Here is a 25,214-nt window from a genome sequence, read left to right on the forward strand (position 1 = left end):
ATACCAAGACCATCCTCTTCTTTAGGTTTGCAAATGTCCTTCCAAGCCACTCTAGCACCAGAAGCAGAACCTATCTTGTTTTTCCACAGAAAAGCAGAGCATAGCGAATCCACCTTGGCATAGAAACATTTCGGCAATACGAACACACTACTCCAGAAGTTGACCATACCATATATGACCGAAGAGACAATCCTGATTTTACCAGCGAAGGATAGAAATTTTGCAGTCCAAGAGTGTAGCTTGCTTGTAATTCTCTCAAGGAAGGGCTGCAGGTTAGCAGAGGATATCCTAGTCGGATTTAGTGGGAGTCCAAGATACCGTGTGGGAAAGGAGCCCAGCTTGATTCCAGCGAAGACACTCATGTCATTAGCTTCTTGATCCGTATATCCTCCAAAGAAAACTTCATATTTTTCTGGGTTCATTTCCAGTCCTGACATTCCTTTAAACTCGTTCATTACCTCGGAGATCGCAGACAAAGATTGCCTAGAACCATTGGAGAAGACTAGAAGATCATCAGCGAACAGGAGATGAGTGATTCGAGGGTTGTCACATTTAGGGTGTAGCTCAATTCTACTCTGATCCACTGCTTTCTCCAACAGCTTAGATAATGCCTCCATCGCCATTATGAAAAGGTAAGGAGATAAGGGATCTCCTTGCCGCAACCCCTTTCTGCCTTCAAAGAACCCTGCCAGCTCCCCATTAATAGCTACTGAAAACCTTGGTGAGGAGATGCACTCCCTTATCCAGCTTCGAAACATGGGAGGAAAGTCCTGAGCTTCCAATAGTTTTAGCACAAAATCCCGACAGACCGTGTCGAAAGCCTTTTTATTGTCAACTTTTAACAGGCAACTAGGGGAGCAAGAAGCTTGGTTATACTGCCTTATTAATTCGGATGCCAGGAGGACATTCTCTCTAAGGAGCCGACCTTTAAGAAAAGCAGCCTCGTTTGGTGAGACACAATCTTGCAGTATGGGTTTGAGCCGATTAGCAATTATTTTTGAGATAATCTTGTACACCAAATTGCAACAACTAATCGGTCTGTAATCACCTAGCTTGCATGCCTCAGGAAACTTCGGGATAAGGGCAATTTTCGTAGTGTTAAAGTCATTAAGCAGCCTACCATTGCGGAAGAACTCTTGGACAGCTAGCACAATAACCACACCCACTACATTCCAAGAAGCTCTAAAAAACTCCACAGAGTAGCCATCAGGCCCAGGGCATTTGTCTAGGGGCAGAGCAAAGACAGTTTAGGTTATCTCCTCCTCAGTGACTATTGCTGTCAAAAACTGCCTCTGATCCTCTGAACATCTGAATGGGAGGAGATCAGCTAGATCATCAATGGAGCAGGGAGACTGAGGTAATGAAGTGGTCCCAAGAACCTCCTGAAAGTAAGAAGCAGCATGAGACTTTATCTCCGACAGATGGACAATCCTTCTACCACTTTGATCTTGGAAAAAATGTATGTGATTCTTATTCAGTCTTGCCGTTACAGTCTTGTGGAAGAAAGTCGTGTTCCTGTCTCCCAAATGCATCCACTTTAAACGAGATCGCTGGCGGTAGAACTTCACCTCAGCATTACTAAGAAATTTCCACTTCGTCCTAACAATATGTTCCTCCCTTGCAAGCTCTGGCGTGGGGTTGGTAAGGATAGTCCTATGAAGATCAGCTAACCTAGACGCCTCTGCCTTGACCCTCACTGTGATGCCACTGAAGTGACTCTTATTTAGCCTTCTCAGAATAGGTTTCAAAGCCTTAAGAGATTTTGCCACTTTAAATTGTCTGGATCCAGGCACGGAACCACAGCTCCAGGCTTGTCTGACCTCCTCTGCATAATCAGGGTGGTCCACCACATGTTGATAAAACTGAAAAGGCCTTACCGTAAACCGCCTAAGCGAGGGAACCATAAACCATATGGGAGTGTGATCTGATTGCTGGGGGTCCAGGAATTCAGCAAAAGCATCCAGAAAGAGACTTGCCCATTGCTGGTTAATCAACGCATGATCGATCCTCTTGGAAATTGTATGCCCCTCGCTGCTGTTCCACCACGAGTACGAAAGTCCCTTGGCTTGTGCCTCAAACAGTTCAGCTTCTTGAATCGTTAGGTTCATCTCCTCCATTCCAGCTGTATCAATGTCCCGAATTTGGTAGTCAGAGTGCTGAGAAGGACGCAAAATCTGGTTAAAATCTCCTAGTACTGCCCATGGGTGACAGGAGACCGGAGTAGTGTGATTGAGATGAACCAACTCCTCCCACAAAGAACCTCACTGCTCCACCAGGTTAAATCCATACACAAAAGAAAATGTGAGGTTAACATTTTCCACAGGTATGAAAACACCGCATGTTATCATTTGAGCCGAAGCGTGATAAACCACCAAAGATATAGCCGGATCCTAAACCACCACAATATGGCCGAGTTGTGATGTTCAAGGTTCCCAAAAAATTTCCAGTCAACAGGAATGACACTTGCAATTCTCCTAACGTTTACTTCCCGAATGTGTGTTTCCAAAAACGCACCAAAAAGAGGTTTACGGATATTAATCTAATCCTTCGTCATAGTCTGTCTGGAGCTGCTATCCAACCCTCTTATGTTCCATACAAAATACATGATAATGGGTAGTTAGTGTACGGAAGCGGCCTTACGACCAGTCTTCCTACGAGTCACCAGTATGAATGGTGGCTAAGCTTCCTTTACAGCCTCGCTAGAACCTGAGACAACAGGCGTTAACGGTCCCTCAGCTTGAGCTTGCAATGATTCCATCAGTGCCTCTGAATGGGAAATATGATCTGCGACATGAAGCTTGTCCGATGGTTCTTTTGTAGGAGTCACCATGACCATTTTCCAGCGAGTACTAGCCACTGTTCTAGACCGTCCCTCACGCGACAGATGCGCTTTACAAGATATTCATTCTCGACGAGAGGGTCTACCCCTTCTACTAGTAGATCTTGTAGCCACCTTTCTCCCTGAATTGGAAGGAGTGTTGCACCTGCAAAGAGTAGCCTGGTGGCCAAACTGATCACAGGTGGCACACTTTGGGGGCAGCCACGGGTAAGATACACAAATGTCGATCTCACGACCATCACTGAAACCGGAAACCACCCTTGTAGGCAGTTCTTTCGAAAGGTTGACTCGGACAGGAACCTTGGCAACTTCAAAATTTTCCTTCCTTGCAGTTTCTGGGGCAAGAGCAACCGGTTTGCCAACCGCAGTTGCAATCCTTCCCAAGCTTTCTTTATTAAACAGAAGGTAAGGCACTCCACGAAATTCCACTGTCACAAAAGCAAATGAGATTGGTGGTGTGTCAGGGTTGAAGTCGGGAGACCAAGGAGCAACGAACATCGGATGACCCACAATACTCCACATATTGCGAGCAAGGATTGCTTCTCGGACCTGTGGGCTTGTCACTTTGAGGAGAATTGTACCATCACCAATTTTATGGACGAAGATTCGAGGTCCAGTTCGAGTCCAGATTGCGTTAACTACTCCAATCACTCTTCCCATCGCCGGAGGTGGTCCGTGGAATTGAGCAAAAACGAAATCCTTGAATTCAAGTTTGGCAGCTTGAATATTCTCATCAGGAAAGAACACAAACGGTGCTCCTGAAATATATTGAGTGGGTGTACCAATTTCTTCTAGACATGAAGAATCTCGAGCCACTGCAGAGTACTTACACGGTGGTTTATCGACCCCGGAGGCTGAACCTTCAACGGTGGCTGGAGGCGCGGACACATCTGTCGCAATTACATCGGAGGTTGTACCTTCAACAATGACGAGAGGAGCTGCTTCAACAGGTCGCTGCTTCGTAACTAACGGAGAGGGTACCGAAGCTTCCGGCCTAACTTCCCCGGAGGATGAACCTACAACAATGGGAGGAGAGGTGGATATCTCAGTCGTAGATCTAAGATCTACAATTGCCACAGAAATCGAAGCATTGTCCAAACAGAGATCTGGAGCCAGCTGAGTTGCCTCAGGTGGGGGTGAGGAAGAATGGTCAGCCGGAGAGCCAGACGACAACCATTGTCCCTCGAGAAGCCGAGGCAAAGGGGGGGGGGCTTGCAGATGCCAGCAGCCACATGAGCAGCGACTCTAGCAAACTTAGAGGAGCCTGGGATAACTCCCCTGACATTCTTTTTCTTTTTCTTCGGACCCATGGAGAAATTTCCGACAATCGGCGTGAAGCCGACGTCGGAGGGAAAGCAAGAGAGAGAGGTTTTTAGAGAGAGGTTTTTCTAATTCTTTAAATTGTCCTTTAAGCCAGAATTAGAGAAGAAGTTCCATACTTGCTTCAGAGAGGCACCTCTATATGTTGTTTGTAACTTTGTATAATTTGTGTTTTACTCTCTTTTTTTCTTTTTATGGCTTTACTTGTTGTGTGGCATCCGAGCAGGACCATATATAATAGATTTGCTCATTATTGGACACAACGTATTTTAGACCATCTATACTATTAGAGCAGGAGTACTTATGGACTAACTTTTGGATCATGACTTTGTTTTAGTAGTTTTAAAATAAAAAGATTAATAATCAATAGTTTTTCACACATTAGTATACTATTAAAATAAAAATCTCTAACCTTTCAAATTAAGTTGGATACGCGCGCAGGTCGTTTAATAGCCGATTAGTTGACATGATTGTCTCTCAAATATATTTATTATGTATTAAATCAACCATAATCTTGCCTAAATCTTAATCGGTTAGAATATTTAACTAAGGAAACCATATACATCAGAATACATTTAAATATATAATAAATCAAATCTAAATTTATGATTCTTTATAAATATTTTAAGAAAAACGAAAAAGAAAAGAAAAGGAAATTACAGTTAATATTTGTTCATATTTTTTCTCACAGTTTTAGGAACAAATAAATAAATCCAGTTTAATTTTAAAAACAATTTAAAATAAAAATCAAATTACTTTAAAAGGTATTTTAAAATAGTAAAGTATTCATTATAGCCTTAATAATATAAAATTAATTAATATATAAGATATGCAAAATTAATAAAAATCAATTCAAATTTATTTTAATGGATATATAAAATATATCTAAAATTAACTTATTTGTAAATACTCTCTATAACACAAGATATGCAAGAAGTATCTTTTAAAAGATCTTATGTAACTAATATATTTTGTAATCATAAAAAATGGTATATATTTATGAAACTAAACTATTTCATGGATTACATTTGTTGTTTAAGAAAAAATATTAGAATTTATTTTTAAAAAACAAATAAGAAGCAAAGAAATTTGAACTTATATTTGTATTTCTAAATAGTAATTACCCTAAAATAAGTATTTAAAACTATAAATTTCAATAATTACAATTGGTTGACTATATTGTATTACTATATATTTATGCAAAATTGAATATTAATAAGTATTTTTTTTTAATTTATTTACTATTCACAAATCTTCTATTGCAGAAGAAAATAAATGATATGTAAAAAATGTGAGAAAATACAAAATTTAGTTATGTTCTTATCCAAAACTTTTAGACGAGAAAAATTGTCTATTAGTTAATTATTTAAAAGAGAATGGGACATAAAAAATTTACGAGTAGAGACGAGATGAAACAAGACAAGACGGAATGGGACGAGGTGTCTTTGTCATTCTAAAATAGTTACGTGTAGGTTATATACGTGCAATAGTCCAAACTAAAACTAAAACTAAATTAAACTCTGATATTTGGATTTAACACCTATAGGTATACCGCTATCGCTTAAAAACTGCAAAACGATCATTGTATATTTGTTACCATGCAAAAGATTAACGATATCTAAACAACGTACTTATCTAAATATGTTTTTAACTTTTACATAAACTAAATATACTATTCAACAATATTTAAAATTTCAAAATTATAAAAATACATAAAACAAAATATTTTATGCATTCAAAATATACGTAAGTTAATTACAAATTTACAATGCATGTCATCTCGTATTGTAGCACGGGTATCATCTAGTTGTATAAACCGTCCAAACATAGCTGTCTGGACACGCTCGATGGTCCATGACGGACCAATTGGCAGCTCTATATGTTGTTTGTAACTTTGTATATAATTTGTGTTTTACTCTCTTTTTTTTCGTTTTATGACAAACAAAAAAAATCCGTCCATTCCAATTGAATAGTAAGATTTGTTGATTGGGACTTTTTTGAGATTTCAGATTCCTTTCACTTAACTAAGACTGACGACATGTTGTAAAGTGACTCGTGGCATAACCGGCAGTGCCTTTTGAGTTGCGTCTGAACTCTGAACCTCAAACTTTTAGAGAGATATGCGTGAAAGAGTCGCAACTAAAACGATAAGAGAGAAACTAAAATGAAACTCGTATTGTCTATCACACATCTCCCCTCATGCATTTATATTCTCTCTTACCTTTTTGGGTCAAATCACCATACCCCACTCGTGTGCTCCAAAATCTTACCTTTTTAGGTTTTATTAAAAAGAAAAGAATTTGGTATCACTGCTGATTCCGACCAGAAACAAAAAAAATGGATTTGGAGTTTGCTGTTAATGGAGAAAGATTCAAGGTTGATTCTATTGACCCATCAACTACCGTACTTGATTTCTTGCGATTCAATACTCCTTTCAAGAGTGTCAAGCTCGGCTGTGGCGAAGGCAAATCTCTCTCTCTCTCTCTCTCTCTCTCTCTCTCTCTCTCTCTCTCTCTCTTCTCTGTATCTTTTAGTGTTATATGTTCAATCTATATGTGTTATTGAAGTCTTGTGTTATGTTTTTAAGTCTCAGAATTAAGTGAAGTTGACTCAATTTTTGTAAAATCCAAATCTTGAGTTCTGTATCTCCTTGGTTAGTGCAGGAGGGTGTGGTGCTTGTCTTGTGGTGTTATCAAGATATGATCCAGAGTTAGATCAAGTGAAAGAATGTAGTATAAACTCTTGTCTCACTCTTCTCTGTAGTGTCAATGGATGTTCCATCACAACATCTGAAGGTCTCGGAAACAAGAAGAAAGGATTCCATCCCATTCATAAGCGATTCGCGGGGTTTCATGCCTCTCAGTGCGGTTTTTGTACGCCAGGGATGTGTATTTCTCTCTACTCAGCTCTTTCAAATAGCTCCAAAGAGTTTACGGTTTCCGAAGCTGAGAAATCTGTTTCGGGGAATCTTTGTCGATGCACTGGCTATCGTCCCATCGTTGATGCTTGCAAGAGTTTTGCTTCTGATGTTGATATTGAGGACTTGGGGTTCAATTCCTTTTGGAAGAAAGGAGAAAGCAAAGAGGTTATGTTGAAGAATCTGCCTCCTTATAACCCCAAAGAACATCTTGTTACATTCCCTGAGTTCTTGAAGAAGAAGAAGAAGAAGAAGAAGCTTCATAATGGTTTAGATCATTCGAGGTATCGTTGGACAACTCCTTGTAGTGTAGCTGAGCTTCATAACATAACTCAAGCTGCTAACTCTTTAGGCTCCTTGAAGTTAGTTGTGGGCAACACTGGGACAGGTTACTACCAAGATGAGGAACGGTTTGATAGATATATTGATATCAGTCAAATTCCAGAGATGTCTATGATCAAGAAAGGTGAGGAAGGGATTGAGATTGGAGCCGCTGTTACCATATCGAATGCTATTGATGCTTTGAAGAAGGAAGAAAGCAAATCTTGTTATATTTTCAAGAAAATGGCGGCTCATATGGAGAAAATTGGCAACCATGCTATCAGGAACTCAGGGAGTATCGGCGGTAATTTAGTGATGGCACAAAGCAGAAAGTTTCCTTCTGATATTACAACGCTTTTGCTCGCAGTAGATGCATCGGTGTATATGTTAAATGGCGGTAAAAAAGCAGAGAAGGTTAAGGTACATGAGTTTCTTGAACTGCCTTCGATGTTAGACTCCAAACGCGTTCTTTTAAAGGTTGAGATTCCATTATGCACTGCTACTACTAGTACTACTTCTGTTGATGATGACACAGAGTTGCTCTTTGAAAGCTATAGAGCTGCACCTCGCTCTATTGGAAACGCGTTGCCGTATTTGAACGCTGCTTTCTTTGCTTTAGTTTCTCGCCGCCAAGAACCATCAAGAAGAGGTGTAACGGTAGATAAATGCTTTTTGGCATTTGGTTCTTATGGCTGTGATCATTCAATCAGGGCGACGGAAGTGGAGAGTTTCTTAACAGGTAAATCACTTAGCTACAGTGTTTTGTATGAAGCTGTTGGTTTACTTAAAGGAATCATAGTTCCCGGAAAAGACACTCCGCACCACGAGTATAGAAAAAGCTTGGCTGTTGGTTATCTTTTCGAGTTTTTCAACCCACTGATCGAGAGTGGCCATTATAGCAACAGCCATGTTAATGATACCGCGAAGTCTCTTCTTCCCTTCCTCTCATCTTCACAGCAAGTGTTAGAGAGCAATGAATATCAACCTGTTGGTGAAGCAGTTATTAAAGTTGGAGCAGCATTACAAGCTTCTGGTTAGCTCTTTATGCCTTGTGTTATTTATCATTTCTAGTAACTTGATAGGGCCTTAACATGCATGAGCCTTTTCTCTCAGGTGAGGCGGTTTTTGTTGATGATATACCGACTTTACCGAACTGTCTACATGGAGCATTCGTTTATAGCACAGAGTGTTTGGCTAAGATAAAAAGCATAAGATTCAGAGAGAAGAATGTGACGCCTAGTGGAGTTTTTGCACTTCTTACTTCTAAGGATATTCCAAAACAAGGACAAAACATTGGTTCCAAGACCGTTTTTGGGACAGGACCTTTATTTGCAGATGAACTAACTCAATTTGCTGGTCAAAGAATTGCTCTTGTGGTAACATAACAATTCCAGTTTCCTCTTCTTCTTTTTTTTGATATATTCTTGCTTATGTTTCTTGTCGCGTAAACTAATCGAAAAGTATAATGGCTGTGTAGGTTGCAGACACACAAAAACATGCAGACAGTGCAGCAAAACTTGCAGTAGTTGAGTACGATACAAAGAATATAGAAGAAGAAGCGATATTAACAGTCGAAGATGCAGTGAAAAGATGTAGCTTTTTCGAGGTTCATCCAATGATTTACCCTGAACCAGTAGGTGATGTTTTAAAAGGAATGGAAGAAGCCGAGCGAAAGATCATCTCTGCTGAGGTATTATCATCACAACTGCGTTTTTCCCTTTTTTTTCACCGCCACAAGTTTTGTAACTACATCTTATTTTGTGTGTTTATTCAGTTGAGGCTCGGGTCACAGTACTTCTTCTATATGGAGCCACAAACAGCACTTGCCTTGCCAGATGAAGACGACTGTGTGAAAGTATATAGTTCATCTCAAGCACCTGAGTACGTGCATTCGGTAATTGCTACATGCCTTGGCATTCAAGAGCATAACGTACGAGTCATTACCAGAAGAGTTGGAGGTGGCTTTGGTGGTAAAGCTGTAAAGTCAATGCCTGTAAGTATTTATTTACCAGATTTGGTATGTTTTGGAGTGTTTTAGAATATTGCATGCCGCTCACTGGAATTGGATGTTTCAGGTTGCAACAGCATGTGCACTGGGGGCATACAAATTGCAGCGTCCTGTCAAGATGTATATGAACCGCAGGACTGATATGATAATGGCTGGAGGAAGGCATCCAATGAAAATAACTTACGATGTTGGTTTTAGATCAGACGGGAAGGTCACAGCACTGGAGTTTATAATGCTAATAGATGCAGGGCTTGAGCCAGACATAAGTGCAGTAATGCCGCGGAATATAATGGGTCCGCTAAGGAAGTATGATTGGGGAGCTTTGTCATTTGACATAAAAGTTTGTAAGACGAATTGCCCGACTAGAACGGCGATGAGAGCTCCAGGGGAAGTACAAGGTTCATACATTGCCGAATCCATTATCGAAAATGTAGCAACTTCTCTTCAAATGGACGTTGATACAGTGAGAAAGATAAACCTTCATAGTTATGTCAGCCTCAGAAAATTTTACACACGCATCTCTGGTGACCCTGACGAGTATACATTGCCTTTATTATGGGACAAACTTGAGATATCTTCCAAGTTCAAGGAGAGAGCTGAGATGGTGAAGGAATTTAATGTGTGTAACGTATGGCGGAAGAGAGGGATTTCTAGAGTACCTATTGTCCATCAAGTGTTGCAGAGGCCAACCCCGGGGAAAGTGAGCATTTTGAGTGATGGTTCTGTTGTGGTTGAAGTTGGAGGAATTGAGTTAGGGCAAGGGTTGTGGACCAAAGTACAACAGATGGTTGCTTATGGTCTCGGTATGGTTAAATGCCAAGGAAGCGATAAGCTGTTGGAGAGAATACGGGTTGTTCAGTCCGACACACTCGGTATGATCCAAGGAGGTTTCACTGCTGGTAGCACAACATCCGAGTGCAGTTGTGAAGCTGTTAGGCTTTGCTGTGTTATCTTGGTGGGGAGATTGAAACCAACAATGGATAAGATGATGNATTGGGGAGCTTTGTCATTTGACATAAAAGTTTGTAAGACGAATTGCCCGACTAGAACGGCGATGAGAGCTCCAGGGGAAGTACAAGGTTCATACATTGCCGAATCCATTATCGAAAATGTAGCAACTTCTCTTCAAATGGACGTTGATACAGTGAGAAAGATAAACCTTCATAGTTATGTCAGCCTCAGAAAATTTTACACACGCATCTCTGGTGACCCTGACGAGTATACATTGCCTTTATTATGGGACAAACTTGAGATATCTTCCAAGTTCAAGGAGAGAGCTGAGATGGTGAAGGAATTTAATGTGTGTAACGTATGGCGGAAGAGAGGGATTTCTAGAGTACCTATTGTCCATCAAGTGTTGCAGAGGCCAACCCCGGGGAAAGTGAGCATTTTGAGTGATGGTTCTGTTGTGGTTGAAGTTGGAGGAATTGAGTTAGGGCAAGGGTTGTGGACCAAAGTACAACAGATGGTTGCTTATGGTCTCGGTATGGTTAAATGCCAAGGAAGCGATAAGCTGTTGGAGAGAATACGGGTTGTTCAGTCCGACACACTCGGTATGATCCAAGGAGGTTTCACTGCTGGTAGCACAACATCCGAGTGCAGTTGTGAAGCTGTTAGGCTTTGCTGTGTTATCTTGGTGGGGAGATTGAAACCAACAATGGATAAGATGATGATGGAGAAGCCGGGTTCCGTGACATGGACCATGCTCATTCAACAAGTAGGTAGCCTAGTAGATTATGATACTCTTATTCTAAAGATAGATTCTGCATGACTAACCTTAAAGTTTGGCTTTATCTTTTCATCAGGCGTATGGTCAGTCTATTAATTTATCGGCGAGTACACTGTATACGCCAGAGTATGCTTCCATGGAATACCTCAACTATGGTGTTGGAGTCAGCGAGGCAAGTCATTATGGCAAAAAAAAACTATTCTTTTAAAAACTTTGAATATCAATCAAACAATAATCTGATTCTACTTGCAGGTGGAAGTGGACCTTGTGACAGGAAAAACAGAGATTTTACGATCTGATATCATTTACGACTGTGGGAAAAGTCTTAATCCTGCAGTTGATTTAGGACAGGTAAGTAATAATTTAGTTATCTCTGCACATGTTTTCCTTCTAGTCATTTTATTGTGCTAAGCAACAAAATGAATGGTTTGTGAAAAAGATCGAAGGAGCGTTTGTTCAAGGCATCGGGTTTTTCATGATGGAAGAGTACACTACTGATGAAAAGGGACTTGTGGTGCAACAAGGCACTTGGGACTACAAAATTCCTACTGTGGACACTATCTCCAAACACTTCAACGTCGAGATTGTCAACTCTGGTCATCATAAAGACCGTGTTCTCTCCTCCAAAGGTACACTATATGCTTTTCCTTATCTGATTTGAGCTATAACTATTATCTCATCTTTCATTTCAGTATTTTATATTCTTATCAAAATTATCACTTGTTGTTCACATACCGAGTGATTATGATTATGATTTTAGACTTAATACTATAATACAGACAGGGATCTACAATAACGTTCATGTACAAGTGTTATCTTTAATGTTGCTCCATATTGTATCTGGGAGTCGTCACTACTTTAATACTCAACAACAACTTCTTCCTTCTGATCAACAGCCTCGGGTGAGCCACCTATGCTTATGGCGGCTTCTGTTCATTGTGCAACGAGATCGGCCATTAGGGAAGCTAGGAAACAGTCCCTTTCATGGAACTGCAACGATGGAAACATAGATGAGTCTGGTACGGATTTTGAGTTACCGGTTCCAGCGACTATGCCTGTGGTGAAGTCTCTTTGCGGATTGTATAATGTAGAGAGATACTTACAAGGGAAGATCCTCGGATAATATAGGCAAGCAAAACTCTCGTTGCTGCAAAAATTTACAGTCTTGCACATTCTAAAGTCATTTATACAGGCTAAAATTGTTTCTGTGCATCGTTGTGCATAACCAAAGCCTTCCAGTTTTTTTGGTAAGGACCAAAGCCTTACAGTTTGAAAACAAAATCAATAAATCAATAATAAAGTCTTACATGTCATTACAGTTACATGCTTATATCTCTAATTATGAATAGTGAACTGCCCAGACACCTCTAATTACTTTCATAAAAAGTGTCCATTCTCCAAGTTCACCCTAGTTAGAATGTGTATCCATTGCAAACCTATATTTTGCTTTCAGGTCATTAATCTCCTTTTGAAAGTTTATGCAGGCCATGGGCATTCGGTTTTATCGGTTTTTTCGGCTCGGTTTAAGAGCTTGAATATCAGGATCAATATCAAAACCTCTGGAAGAATTGCAGAAAAGGTTCAGTTCGGTTATGGCTAAAAGTTATACATAAAAAAAAGATGTTAAACTATTTAGATATGACCATATAAATCCATCAAAGGCTAGAAAAGTATTAGTCAGAACAGATAAGAAAACCTTTATTTTTAATACTTAAATTATACAACCTGAACTGCACATTAGACATATTATATTCCTAGAAGCAAACCTGATAAAAGTTTTAACCCACTTAAACAAGTGTCAAGGAAGCTCTCAGAAGAGAGTAAGTAGTAGAGTACTGACAAGTGTTAACCAACCTTAAGACTTGATCAGGTGTCGTGGGATTGATCTTTCTCGATGAAGTCCAATGCCTGATCCTTTGAAATAACATTCACGATACTCACTCTGTTCTTATGAAATACTCCATATATCTTGTCCGCAACTCTCACAAGCTCAGGACGGAAAGTCGTGGTTATGAACTGAGTGCCATATTTATCAGCTAGACGACGAATCAAGTTGCCCACAGCGGTTCGATACTGAGGATCAAGTGCCGCATCAATCTCATCAAAAAGATAGAATGGTGCAGGATCGCATCGCTGGATGGCAAAGATTAGTGCAAGAGCAACAACGGTTTTTTGGCCTCCTGACAATTGTTTCATTGCTTGTGTCTCTCCTTGACCAGTAAATGACACCTACCAAACAAGTGACAACTACGATCAGCCCGAAAGCTAGACCAATGATAATTATATACCTTTCTTTTTATGTAATGTAATGTCAATAAGTCTTTCTGTACCTTCACTTTTACGCCAAAGTACTTCTCAAGCCTTCCCTCTGCATCAGTTTTACGACTTCCATCATCGTCATCATCTTCATCGTCATGATCACGATCCTGAATATGTACGCAAAAAGTATCATGTCCACCCAACTAGTAAGTCAAGAAATCACACAAGCTTTTACATAGAGGCAAGCATCATCCAAACGAAAACAGTGCAGATTCTACTGGAAGTTTTATGTAATTCCTTGGTGGAGACAAAGTAAAGGTTCTCAAGATGAAGAATAAACAATAATACCAGGGATATACTCCCACACTTAAGGCTCACTAAAAGACCTATGCACATGGTTTAGCAAAACACTAAATTTATCTCGTTCGATTGTACTCTGGAATTTAGTAAACCATTTTGATAATGAAAAAACACACAAAGAATTTAAAGGTAAACAAAGGACATAGATGAAAAAGTTTTTTCGAGGAAAAGGATGTAGAAACATGCCTTAAATTTCTTTATGAGAAGCTGACCATATCCACCTTGCACAAGCTCAGAGAATACCTCCTTGAAGTGACGTGCAACCCCTTTGAAAGTACGTTCTATCGATTCGTCTTTCCGCTGATCCAGAACTGTTATCAGTTCTTTAATTTTCTGCAGAATCGTCATATTTGTCAGTCAAGCTCTACTTTCTAAATATAATTTGGCAAAGAGTATGAAACCTCCATTAGTTACCTCATCTCCTGCATCAAGCTCTGCTTGCCGATTCTGGAGTTCTTCTCTCTGTTCTGTGAAATTTACATATTGATCAAGCGCCTTCTTGTTTACATGGCTGAATTGTTGTAGCTGTTCACTGCACCGGTGTAGCATCTTCTGCAGCTCCTTGATATTTTTTCGTTTATACCTATAAATTTTCATCTCTATTACATATTATAGAACTCCTAGGGCAAAAATCTCAGGACATATAACAATGATCTGCCCATGACAACTAAGAACTACTTGGACAAGATAAATGGATATTAAGGACAGTATAACTGTAAAAGTTCCAACTAAACTAAGAGAGCCGAACTGGCTGAATGATGACCAATATTAAAGAGATGAAGCAAACATACGTGTCAAAAGCGTCAGACGACAATGGACCCAATCCCCTAATCTTCTTTGTATACTCATCTTGCTTAGCAAGGAGTGTGTTGCGAAGGCTAAATAGTTCCTCTAACTTTTTATCTACATCTTGCAGTGTCCCCTTACAGTCATCTTCCAATATCTGAGAGAACAAGAATTTGTTTTGGTCACAGATACTATATTGACAAAGGCCAGTCTCTTAACTTACAGAATATACTACCTTTAGCTTTGCTTTCTCATCTTTAATTTTCTTGACTTGCTTCGTCTTCTCGTCGATGCTGTCACAAAGACCTAAAAACAGAAAATGGCAGTGAGTGTACTCGTCCGAATAGTAAAAGACCAAGATCAAGCAAGATAGATCAGAATGTTTGGGACCCACTTTTAAGCTCTTTTGCGGCCTCATTAACCAAATTCTTTGCATCATCAAGTTCTTGTGTATTTAAGCCAGCTGAACTAGGCAAACTATCATCGTCGATGGAAGCTATAGTAGCCTGTAACTCATTTCTTCTCCTCTCTAAGTTGGTAGCCAAATTAGCCTCCAACTCTGCTTTTCTTGTCTCCCTCTGTGTGTGATGAAAAGCAAACAAATCAGACTTATTACAAAAATAAGAAACGCACATAAATCAGGACTTACTCTAACGAAATAAAAGCACACTTATTCAAAAAATGTAAAAGCACATAAATCAGACTCGTTTAAACAAAAAATAGCACGCAAATCAGACGTCAATCTAAAACAAAAGCAACATTCAAACTTTATTTTTAAATGCCAACCTCAATGCGATCCGTCGTGTATGCAATATTCTTTTCCTTAAGATCCTTAATTTCGGGGTTTAATCGTGACAACTGCTCCCTTTCTTCTGGTGTTAGGTGATCCACAAGTTCTGTTCCCATTTCAGCTTCCTTCATAGCCATGCTGGATCTAAGCTGATCAATTTGTGTTCTAATATCACCTAGTGATTTCTCCTGCAAACAGATGAAGAAATTTAGTATATACAATATGGATGTACGATATATTAGCACTGATGGCCACTTTAAAAATGAATTGAAAGACTAGAGGCATAAAAGAATGGCACCTTATTTTCAAGAGCTTTATATATAGCATGTTTCTGCTTATTTACGTTAGCTATCTCTTGCTTAAGTTGCTCCACCTGTAATTTGCTGTGCGTCCAATCTGCTTCAAGTCTCTGCTGCTCAGTAACAAACTGTGTAATATGCTGATCTATCAGTGAGACATGTTAAGTAAACGCTGTGAATGGGGAACTATTGACAGGGAAAATTAAAATAAATAAACACATACTCAACACTCATCAATGAACAATACGATAGTTCATCAGAAAACAAAAATGCAAAAACGAATATGCAAAAACGAATATGCAAAAGCCAGTTATGGAAAGGATATCATCAAGCTGCCTTTTAACATCCTCCAATTCTGTCACCTTCGCATTTATAGACTTTGTATTTTGTATTATAATATTCATGAATCTTAATTTTGACCGCCTGTGGTCATAGAATCCACCTGTCATACCACCCTTTTTGCTCACCTGGTCACCTGTAATGGTACACCATAACCTTCAGGTACCAAATACATGTTGAATAGAATGTAAAGTGAATACAAATGCAATTACAGTTTCAACCTTCCATAGTTATGCAATCGAGGCCATTACTCTTAGCAACTCTTGTTGCTACATTCAGATCTTTACATACTACTGTTCTACCAAAAACCTACATCAAGACACATTACAATATAATGACATTAACATAAACACAAAAGTATAAAACACAAAAGTAAAATAATTCTATCAAAGGTATATCTAAATAAGTGGGCCATGTGAAAACAGAAAGGCACAAACAAAGCTCAGAAGGTGACAAGAAATTACTGAGCAAAAAAGTGGACAGAGAACAAAAGGAACACCTGAGCCAATGCTGGTCCAAACTTAGAGTCGTACTTTAACTTTTTCAGCAGTGGTATTGCAGCAGAATCTTGTGGAAAGTTTACATGAGGCGCCTTTACCCGATTCAGAGGTAAGAAGGTCAGTCGACCACCCTTTATAGAATTCAGGTGTCTGATTAACTTGGTTGAAATATCATCATTCTCAACTACCACGTGAAACAGGCTGGTCATGGAACAAGAGATGACAAGAGCAGATCATAAGGAAAAAATAGTCACATAGCGAATAGTAGGATAATTGTAGCTGTGAGGTAAATATCAGCAGGTTTCCCGCATACCTGTTTCCAGCAGTGACTTCAACTGCAGTGAAAAACTTTTCATCGCAATCAACCAACTCAACAAGTGGACCAAAAAATCCATTGATCCTATACTCTTCGACATACCGTCGAATAGTGTGCAGCCCTCGCCTAACATCCTGGGAAAATAAATGGGCTGAGTCAACAGAAACGAAAATTGAAAATGGCCATCAAATTACATAAGCTCGGTAGAGATTCAAGGATAGCACATTGCTTGTCAACTTCTAACTATGCCGAAAGGACTTGGATGGATCTAATTCATACAGTGCTCCTAAAAAGTTAACATTTTCCCCTCCATATTACTGTCAGCAACAAGAAAAGAGATACCAAAGCCAAACACTTACTCCTGGAGTTGNTTACAGAATATACTACCTTTAGCTTTGCTTTCTCATCTTTAATTTTCTTGACTTGCTTCGTCTTCTCGTCAATGCTGTCACAAAGACCTAAAAACAGAAAATGGCAGTGAGTGTACTCGTCCGAATAGTAAAAGACCAAGATCAAGCAAGATAGATCAGAATGTTTGGGACCCACTTTTAAGCTCTTTTGCGGCCTCATTAACCAAATTCTTTGCATCATCAAGTTCTTGTGTANAACATCCTCCAATTCTGTCACCTTCGCATTTATAGACTTTGTATTTTGTATTATAATATTCATGAATCTTAATTTTGACCGCCTGTGGTCATAGAATCCACCTGTCATACCACCCTTTTTGCTCACCTGGTCACCTGTAATGGTACACCATAACCTTCAGGTACCAAATACATGTTGAATAGAATGTAAAGTGAATACAAATGCAATTCCAGTTTCAACCTTCCATAGTTATGCAATCGAGGCCATGACTCTTAGCAACTCTTGTTGCTACATTCAGATCTTTACATACTACTGTTCTACCAAAAACCTACATCAAGACACATTACAATATAATGACATTAACATAAACACAAAAGTATAAAACACAAAAGTAAAATAATTCTATCAAAGGTATATCTAAATAAGTGGGCCATGTGAAAACAGAAAGGCACAAACAAAGCTCAGAAGGTGACAAGAAATTACTGANTGCTGGATCTAAGCTGATCAATTTGTGTTCTAATATCACCTAGTGATTTCTCCTGCAAACAGATGAAGAAATTTAGTATATACAATATGGATGTACGATATAATTAGCACTGATGGCCACTTTAAAAAATGAATTGAAAGACTAGATGCATAAAAGAATGGCACCTTATTTTCAAGAGCTTTATATATAGCATGTTTCTGCTTATTTACGTTAGCTATCTCTTGCTTAAGTTGCTCCACCTGTAATTTGCTGTGCGTCCAATCTGCTTCAAGTCTCTGCTGCTCAGTAACAAACTGTGTAATATGCTGATCTATCAGTGAGACATGTTAAGTAAACGCTGTGAATGGGGAACTATTGACAGGGAAAATTAAAATAAATAAACACATACTCAACACTCATCAATGAACAATACGATAGTTCATCAGAAAACAAAAATGCAAAAACGAATATGCAAAAACGAATATGCAAAAGCCAGTTATGGAAAGGATATCATCAAGCTGCCTTTTAACATCCTCCAATTCTGTCACCTTCGCATTTATAGACTTTGTATTTTGTATTATAATATTCATGAATCTTAATTTTGACCGCCTGTGGTCATAGAATCCACCTGTCATACCACCCTTTTTGCTCACCTGGTCACCTGTAATGGTACACCATAACCTTCAGGTACCAAATACATGTTGAATAGAATGTAAAGTGAATACAAATGCAATTACAGTTTCAACCTTCCATAGTTATGCAATCGAGGCCATTACTCTTAGCAACTCTTGTTGCTACATTCAGATCTTTACATACTACTGTTCTACCAAAAACCTACATCAAGACACATTACAATATAATGACATTAACATAAACACAAAAGTATAAAACACAAAAGTAAAATAATTCTATCAAAGGTATATCTAAATAAGTGGGCCATGTGAAAACAGAAAGGCACAAACAAAGCTCAGAAGGTGACAAGAAATTACTGAGCAAAAAAGTGGACAGAGAACAAAAGGAACACCTGAGCCAATGCTGGTCCAAACTTAGAGTCGTACTTTAACTTTTTCAGCAGTGGTATTGCAGCAGAATCTTGTGGAAAGTTTACATGAGGCGCCTTTACCCGATTCAGAGGTAAGAAGGTCAGTCGACCACCCTTTATAGAATTCAGGTGTCTGATTAACTTGGTTGAAATATCATCATTCTCAACTACCACGTGAAACAGGCTGGTCATGGAACAAGAGATGACAAGAGCAGATCATAAGGAAAAAATAGTCACATAGCGAATAGTAGGATAATTGTAGCTGTGAGGTAAATATCAGCAGGTTTCCCGCATACCTGTTTCCAGCAGTGACTTCAACTGCAGTGAAAAACTTTTCATCGCAATCAACCAACTCAACAAGTGGACCAAAAAATCCATTGATCCTATACTCTTCGACATACCGTCGAATAGTGTGCAGCCCTCGCCTAACATCCTGGGAAAATAAATGGGCTGAGTCAACAGAAACGAAAATTGAAAATGGCCATCAAATTACATAAGCTCGGTAGAGATTCAAGGATAGCACATTGCTTGTCAACTTCTAACTATGCCGAAAGGACTTGGATGGATCTAATTCATACAGTGCTCCTAAAAAGTTAACATTTTCCCCTCCATATTACTGTCAGCAACAAGAAAAGAGATACCAAAGCCAAACACTTACTCCTGGAGTTGCATGCTCGAGGTTTTTCTTTGCCCGTTCAAGTTCCATTTTCAACTTCTCAATTTCAGAAGATAGTTGACTTTCTTCTCCCCATTTTTCCCTGGTTAACATATATCCTGTTATATCAAAAATAAAAATTTGTACTTTCTTACAGGTATCTAAAATGGAAGCAAATCCTACTTTCTTATTCTCTGTTCTTCATCTCTCTCCCTTTTTTTAATATTGAATAGTTCATGGGACTTGGAAATGTGAGATCCCAGTTCACCAATTTCAACTTCATGTTTCTTGATGAGTCCATCACGCTCTGTCAAATCAGTATTGAGGCGAAGAATTTCATCATGAAGTTTTTTCTCCTACAATAGAATCAACATGTTAGATCACCAATCTCATTCAACTGATTCCATATATTCACTGCAAAAGATGAAACTATACAGAAATCCAAATTTCATTGAAAATTTGAAAGACATTTTTACATCTTTTTAACTTTAAAACACTGTGATCATATGACCTAATACTACGATACAACTTCCATATTTAAAAATGCAAACTCACTTGAGTCATATTTGAGTCTAGAACACGCTTAAGATCTTCAATCTCCTTCCTGAGCCATTTGTCTCGGGCAGCCTTGTTTGAAAATTGAGTTGCACGGCCCTGTTTCTGGTAAAGAATGCTAAGTTTTTTTTCCAGCTCCATGATTCTGTAAGAAAAAACCACAAACAGTAATTATCAATGTAAGATGACCCTAATAAAACCCAAAAAAAAACAATTTACATCACTCATGCCAAACAGCAGAACTTCCCATTTTAATTACCACCTAAGCTTTTACCCAAATTGATCGTTGTATTCTATCAAGGGAATAAATACTATTGCTTCCCTCAAAACAGGAGGCCTAGACCAACATACAACCCACTCATTTTCAGCATGAACAAAGCTATTTCCGTGTTACACTACATTACATAGGCCTACCTTTTTGTTGTCTGCTTTTCCTTGTCAAGTTGACTTTCATATAAAGGATTAATTGCCTCCAGTTCTTTTAAAGAATCCTGCATTTCTCTTTCCACCATATGAAGCTGCTCACGTGCATCATTCTGAAACCCATAGTAGTTCATTAGTGCACATTATACATAAATAAAAATCAACTAGACATTCTTTTGCAGGCATGCAACTTTTATATCCATCATGATGTAAACTTCTTGCTCAAAATTTCTAAGCAGATGCGAGTAAGTACCAGCTTGTGACCACATGTGTTGCCACTAAGTTAGTAATACCTTAGACTGGATATTTCCAGTAATCCGATCCTGAAAGTCCTTAACATCAAGCTCCAGCTTTGTCTTCTTCTGTATAGCTTCATTTTGTTGAGCTTCAACAGTTTCTTTCTCCTTGTATAATGTCTGAAGCTCCTTCGTCAGCCCTTTTAGCGACTCATCTAAGGACTTGGAGTCGTCCTGAGCCTTCTCAACTCTATCATACATTTTAGTAGACTCTTCAGATGCCTTAGTTCGTGCAACTTCTACCTAAACCATGACAGAAGAGGCCCATTTTTAAAGGTAATTCAGCGATGAGTGAATAACAAAATAACCTTTGCTTAGAGAAGTGCATATAAACAGTCTAGCGGAGCTCAGCAAAACAGCAATCGAAAGACCAGTAATAACTATTTTTTAAATAATAAGCAATATCAAGTTCACTGAAAAACACGAGACAACATTCAAAACATGTGCCTATAGTTGGCTGACCTGTTCCAGTTTCTCCCGAGCATCGTGAAGCTCTTTGTCGTAAATGGTGTATTCCAGTGATTTCCTCTGCTTGTCAAGTTGTTGATATTTTCTGAGTTCTTCTTTCTCTTCGTCCAATTCCTTTAGTCTTTCATCCAAGTAGTGGACAACTTCGATAATCTGCTTCCGTTTATTCCCTGGGAAACGAGTAATTTGGCAATATTAGATTTTTAAGGTAGCCATGCATGCATTTGAAAATTAAAGAGGTTCCAATATCCCTGCAGATTGATGACTTGCCTGTCTCCTGCATAATTTTTAAACTCTCACGACGCCTCTCCTCATAAACACGGGTACCACCTATCTCTTTTAGCAGATCCAGCCGTTCCACGTCTTTCATCAGTGTTAACGAGGCTATCTACAAACATACCAAAAAATAAGGCATTTAAAATGAAGAACGCTGTAGTACAGAAATCTGTTTGCCCGCATTAGCTTCTCTCTGTGCTTGGCAGCACAGGATTAATCCAACTATATATTCTCTAGCAGGAGCTTACCTTTCCTTGTTGAACAACATAGTACGGATTAGAACGAGAAAACCCAGCACTCTCCAATAAATTCATAACTTCAGCTTTTCTGCAAGTTTTGTCAGATAAAATATTCAAACATCCACGAAATAGGGCATCGGAAAAAGAGTGTTCAAAATTAAAGAAACAGTGCGCACGTTATGTGTTTCAAATCCAATAAATAGTCATCCTTCTTCAGACCAACTGTTCGGCGCAAGCGAATTTCTTCCTTATCAACCTAGTGGAGAAAATTAAAACACAAATGATGAGGACTGAAATATACAATTTAGGGAACTATTTTGCATTCAGGAATAAGAAGTATGTGGTGGAACACAAGATTTTCAACGGCCTTTGCGTTTTAACTTCGATTTGCATAGCACCCCAAGTATGGTTTGATACTACCAGATTTTCTTAGGTGCGGCTAATCTTTACAAATTTAGTACTTCAGAAACCCAATAGCCAAGAAACTGATGACAGCTTTATGAACTTGAAGGGAACTTTAGTATATAACTGATTCACATGAAGCCATAAAAATTAACCTAAAAGAACCTGTACACTAGACTAAGATATGACGGATCTAATCTAAAGCTTAGAAACACAGTTTTTTCAGCTTCTACGTGACAGAAATACAGGTCGATGGCAATACTACGATCCAACATCAACGAGAAACATGAACAAATATATGATCAAACGAAAGAAAACATCCCATCACAAATTTCCAAACAGAACAAGTTTAAAGAAATGGAGTTATTACCGGGAACCGGTTGTCAGAATTATCAAACACAATCTCCACAAACGCAGAAACAACTTGATGACCAGCACCTTCCTGTCCAAATAACAGGCTCATAGTTAGAGAATTCTCTCAATACCATGAAATGCACACAAACGAAGCAACTTTGAAGCCTGCAAGCAAACATGTAGAGAGACATACGTGGAGTAATGCATGCCTATCTTCACTCCGCAGATTCTGGAAGATGTCACTCAATACAAAACGAATTGCTGCATCCCAAACCAAGATTTCACTTAGAATCAAATATTTTTGCAATGCAAACAACAAAAGGAAGAAGGGAGGATAATCAAGAAGGCCCAATCTCTCACCATGGAAGAAATTGCTTTTCCCAGACCCATTCGCCCCAACTGCATTCAAAAAGAATAACAGTTCATCAGTTTCAGTAACAAGTTCAAACACTCTCCAAAATCAAACATGAAGAATACAACAACAATTCAAGATCCACAAAAATACTCAGAGCAAGGCTGATCTGAACAACATTACCAACACAATTAACTCTGTCGCTGAAATCCTCAGTAGCAACTTGCTCTTTGTAACTCTTAAATCCTTCGATTATAACCTTTTTTTACACACAATAATCAAATCCGAAAAACCACAGAAGAAATTAAAAACAGAGATTTTACCAGATGATGAACCATCAGTTCCAATTAAAAACGATAATATTAGAGGAAAGAATAAATTCGAACCTGCTTGATATACATAGCGAATACCCCACCCTCAGTAGCTACTCCAAACTGTCAAAATCAACACACAATCCCAGAGATTATTAGGTCAAGCGAAGCAGATAAACAACAGATTTAGACTCGACGAGCAATCAAAACCCTAATTTCGGTATGAAAACGAAAGAAGTTGAAATTCTAGGGTTTACTACAACTTTCGTAATAGGAGTAGATAGATCCAAGCGGAAACGAAGACGTAGCAATCGGAATCTACAGAAACTTTACCTAGTGAGTAGGTTTGTTCACATATGGAGAACGATTGAGACGAAAATTGGAGGCAAAGTAGAAGAAAAATGACCGGGAAAATAAAAAATCAGCCAAAAAAAAAAAAGTAGAACTGAAAAAAGAAATGGTACACTCCGTACTCCGTAGGCAGCAGCAACTCGCAAATAACTTTCTTTTTTTGTTTTTTCTTTTTTTTTTTCTATCGGAGAAAGATGAAATAAAAATATTTGTCATATGGTAAGAAGAAATAGATAACTATATGTTTTATATTAATTGAAATTTTGTTATATTTTTAAGAGAATCAAGCTCTGTAATTTTTAAAAACATTAAATTTGATAATTTTGTTATGGTGTAGTGGTTAAGTTAGTTTTATGTCTAGGTAATGTATGTCAAGCAGGTTCAACATGTGAATTCGTTTTGCGGTAAGTTATATAAGTTTTTTGACCAGCATCAATCCACTCTGCCGAATTTACAAATTAAATATGTTGTTTCTCATATGTTTTATTAAAAAAAAATTAGATATCCCTGCAAATATTTAAATAATATTTACAGTTAAATAATATATAATTTTGATGAAAAATTATTAGTAACATTTTAATATTATAATCGTAAATTTATAACTAAAACAAAAAAAAAAAGAAACTCAAAAAAAAATCATGGATTACTAAAGTTTATATAAAAATTTAACAATTAAGATTTGTTTTTTTTAAATTGGCGTTGGCTCTGTTCTTGCCCTCATAATTTCACAAAGTATTTTTTTTTTAAGAAAACATTTTAGGAATAATAAAGATATCGTGAGTCAAACATAAATATTCATTTTTTTTTTTGCAATTATGTTTTATTTTCTTCTAACAATTCAAAAAAATAGAATGGAGATTTTAATCATCATAGAATATAGGGGGGGGGGAGTTACCAATAAGTTTCTAACACTGTTAGAACATAAGTAAATGTTAGAAAATGTATTCTAATTTTTTGTTAAGAACAAAGAGTAAATTATAGAATATGTATTATAAATTTCTTAAAAAATAGAATTCTAAATATCAATGAACAAAAATGAGTTCTAATTTTTGTAGAGCATGAAAGATTTGTAAAATATATAATCTAAATTCTGTAGCACAAGTACAATGTATAGAATACACATTTTAAATTTTAGAATGTGTGTTCTAAACCTCGTGGATCAAGTTAATTTTATCTATCCAAGACAGCAACAAACATGACATATTCTTTACATTAAAAATATCCTCATGTATTATTCATCCATTTTCTACAAATTCTTGTTAATTTTCATTTGAAATTTTTAAAAATCTAGTGCAAGGGGGTAGTCTATGAATAGTTGGCATTTGTTCACATAATGCATAGATAGGTCAATCTTTATTTATCATTTATTTACAATTTCTCTAAAATAAATATACATAATTAATTATGTAATTAGTAATTAGTAAATAGAGCGTTTGTATTGCAGAATTCAGGTGAACAACCAAAACTGTAGAGTTTCAATGATTAACAAAAGATGGGTGAAACCTTAGGACTACTCAACTGTAATATTCACACATTTTGGGTAAATCCAACTTCATTAAGTGGTGACTCCTAGTTTGTTTGGAACCATTTGGATGAGACTATTATTAATTGTTAACATGATAGTGGCAGAGCTAAAGTGGTCTCTTCAGTCTTCAT

General features: G+C 37.9%; 2 protein-coding genes and 1 long non-coding RNA gene across 5 annotated transcripts; 1 reads left to right on the forward strand and 2 right to left on the reverse strand.

Annotated features, from left to right (window-relative positions):
- LOC104703540 (abscisic-aldehyde oxidase-like) lies at positions 6,231-12,458 on the forward strand. 3 transcript variants are annotated; one of them, XM_010419567.2, is made up of 11 exons: positions 6,231-6,623; positions 6,823-8,430; positions 8,511-8,773; positions 8,875-9,087; positions 9,172-9,390; positions 9,473-10,229; positions 10,908-11,122; positions 11,211-11,306; positions 11,387-11,485; positions 11,574-11,763; positions 12,031-12,458. In XM_010419567.2, exons 1-11 carry the CDS (start codon positions 6,497-6,499, stop codon positions 12,255-12,257), a joined length of 4,014 nt encoding a protein of 1,337 aa, XP_010417869.1. In that variant the 5' UTR covers positions 6,231-6,496; the 3' UTR covers positions 12,258-12,458. The 3 variants fall into 3 exon arrangements, with proteins under 3 accessions (XP_010417869.1, XP_010417868.1, XP_010417867.1); XM_010419566.2 differs by having other exon boundaries at positions 9,473-9,803; positions 10,485-11,122; XM_010419565.2 differs by having other exon boundaries at positions 9,473-9,746; positions 10,428-11,122.
- On the reverse strand, positions 12,758-23,670 carry LOC104703539 (structural maintenance of chromosomes protein 3-like). The gene is made up of 28 exons (XM_010419564.2): positions 23,541-23,670; positions 23,283-23,330; positions 23,080-23,155; positions 22,905-22,943; positions 22,738-22,805; positions 22,561-22,632; positions 21,965-22,044; positions 21,798-21,876; positions 21,544-21,661; positions 21,268-21,443; positions 20,803-21,048; positions 20,501-20,622; positions 20,087-20,231; positions 19,715-19,887; positions 19,535-19,634; positions 19,173-19,309; positions 18,859-19,060; positions 18,581-18,668; positions 18,346-18,495; positions 18,020-18,171; positions 15,326-15,517; positions 14,934-15,117; positions 14,775-14,845; positions 14,545-14,696; positions 14,168-14,336; positions 13,940-14,086; positions 13,465-13,560; positions 12,758-13,363 (listed from the first exon to the last, which is right to left on the reverse strand). The coding sequence occupies exons 2-28, from the start codon at positions 23,295-23,297 to the stop codon at positions 13,001-13,003; spliced, it is 3,612 nt and encodes a 1,203-aa protein (XP_010417866.1). The 5' UTR covers positions 23,298-23,330; positions 23,541-23,670; the 3' UTR covers positions 12,758-13,000.
- LOC104703538 lies at positions 16,466-17,153 on the reverse strand. The gene is made up of 3 exons (XR_754222.1): positions 17,143-17,153; positions 16,781-16,917; positions 16,466-16,668 (listed from the first exon to the last, which is right to left on the reverse strand). It is a non-coding gene; the product is annotated as an uncharacterized LOC104703538 (long non-coding RNA).

The sequence above is a fragment of the Camelina sativa genome, chromosome 7, assembly GCF_000633955.1.
Source record: "Camelina sativa cultivar DH55 chromosome 7, Cs, whole genome shotgun sequence".
NCBI lineage: Eukaryota > Viridiplantae > Streptophyta > Magnoliopsida > Brassicales > Brassicaceae > Camelina > Camelina sativa.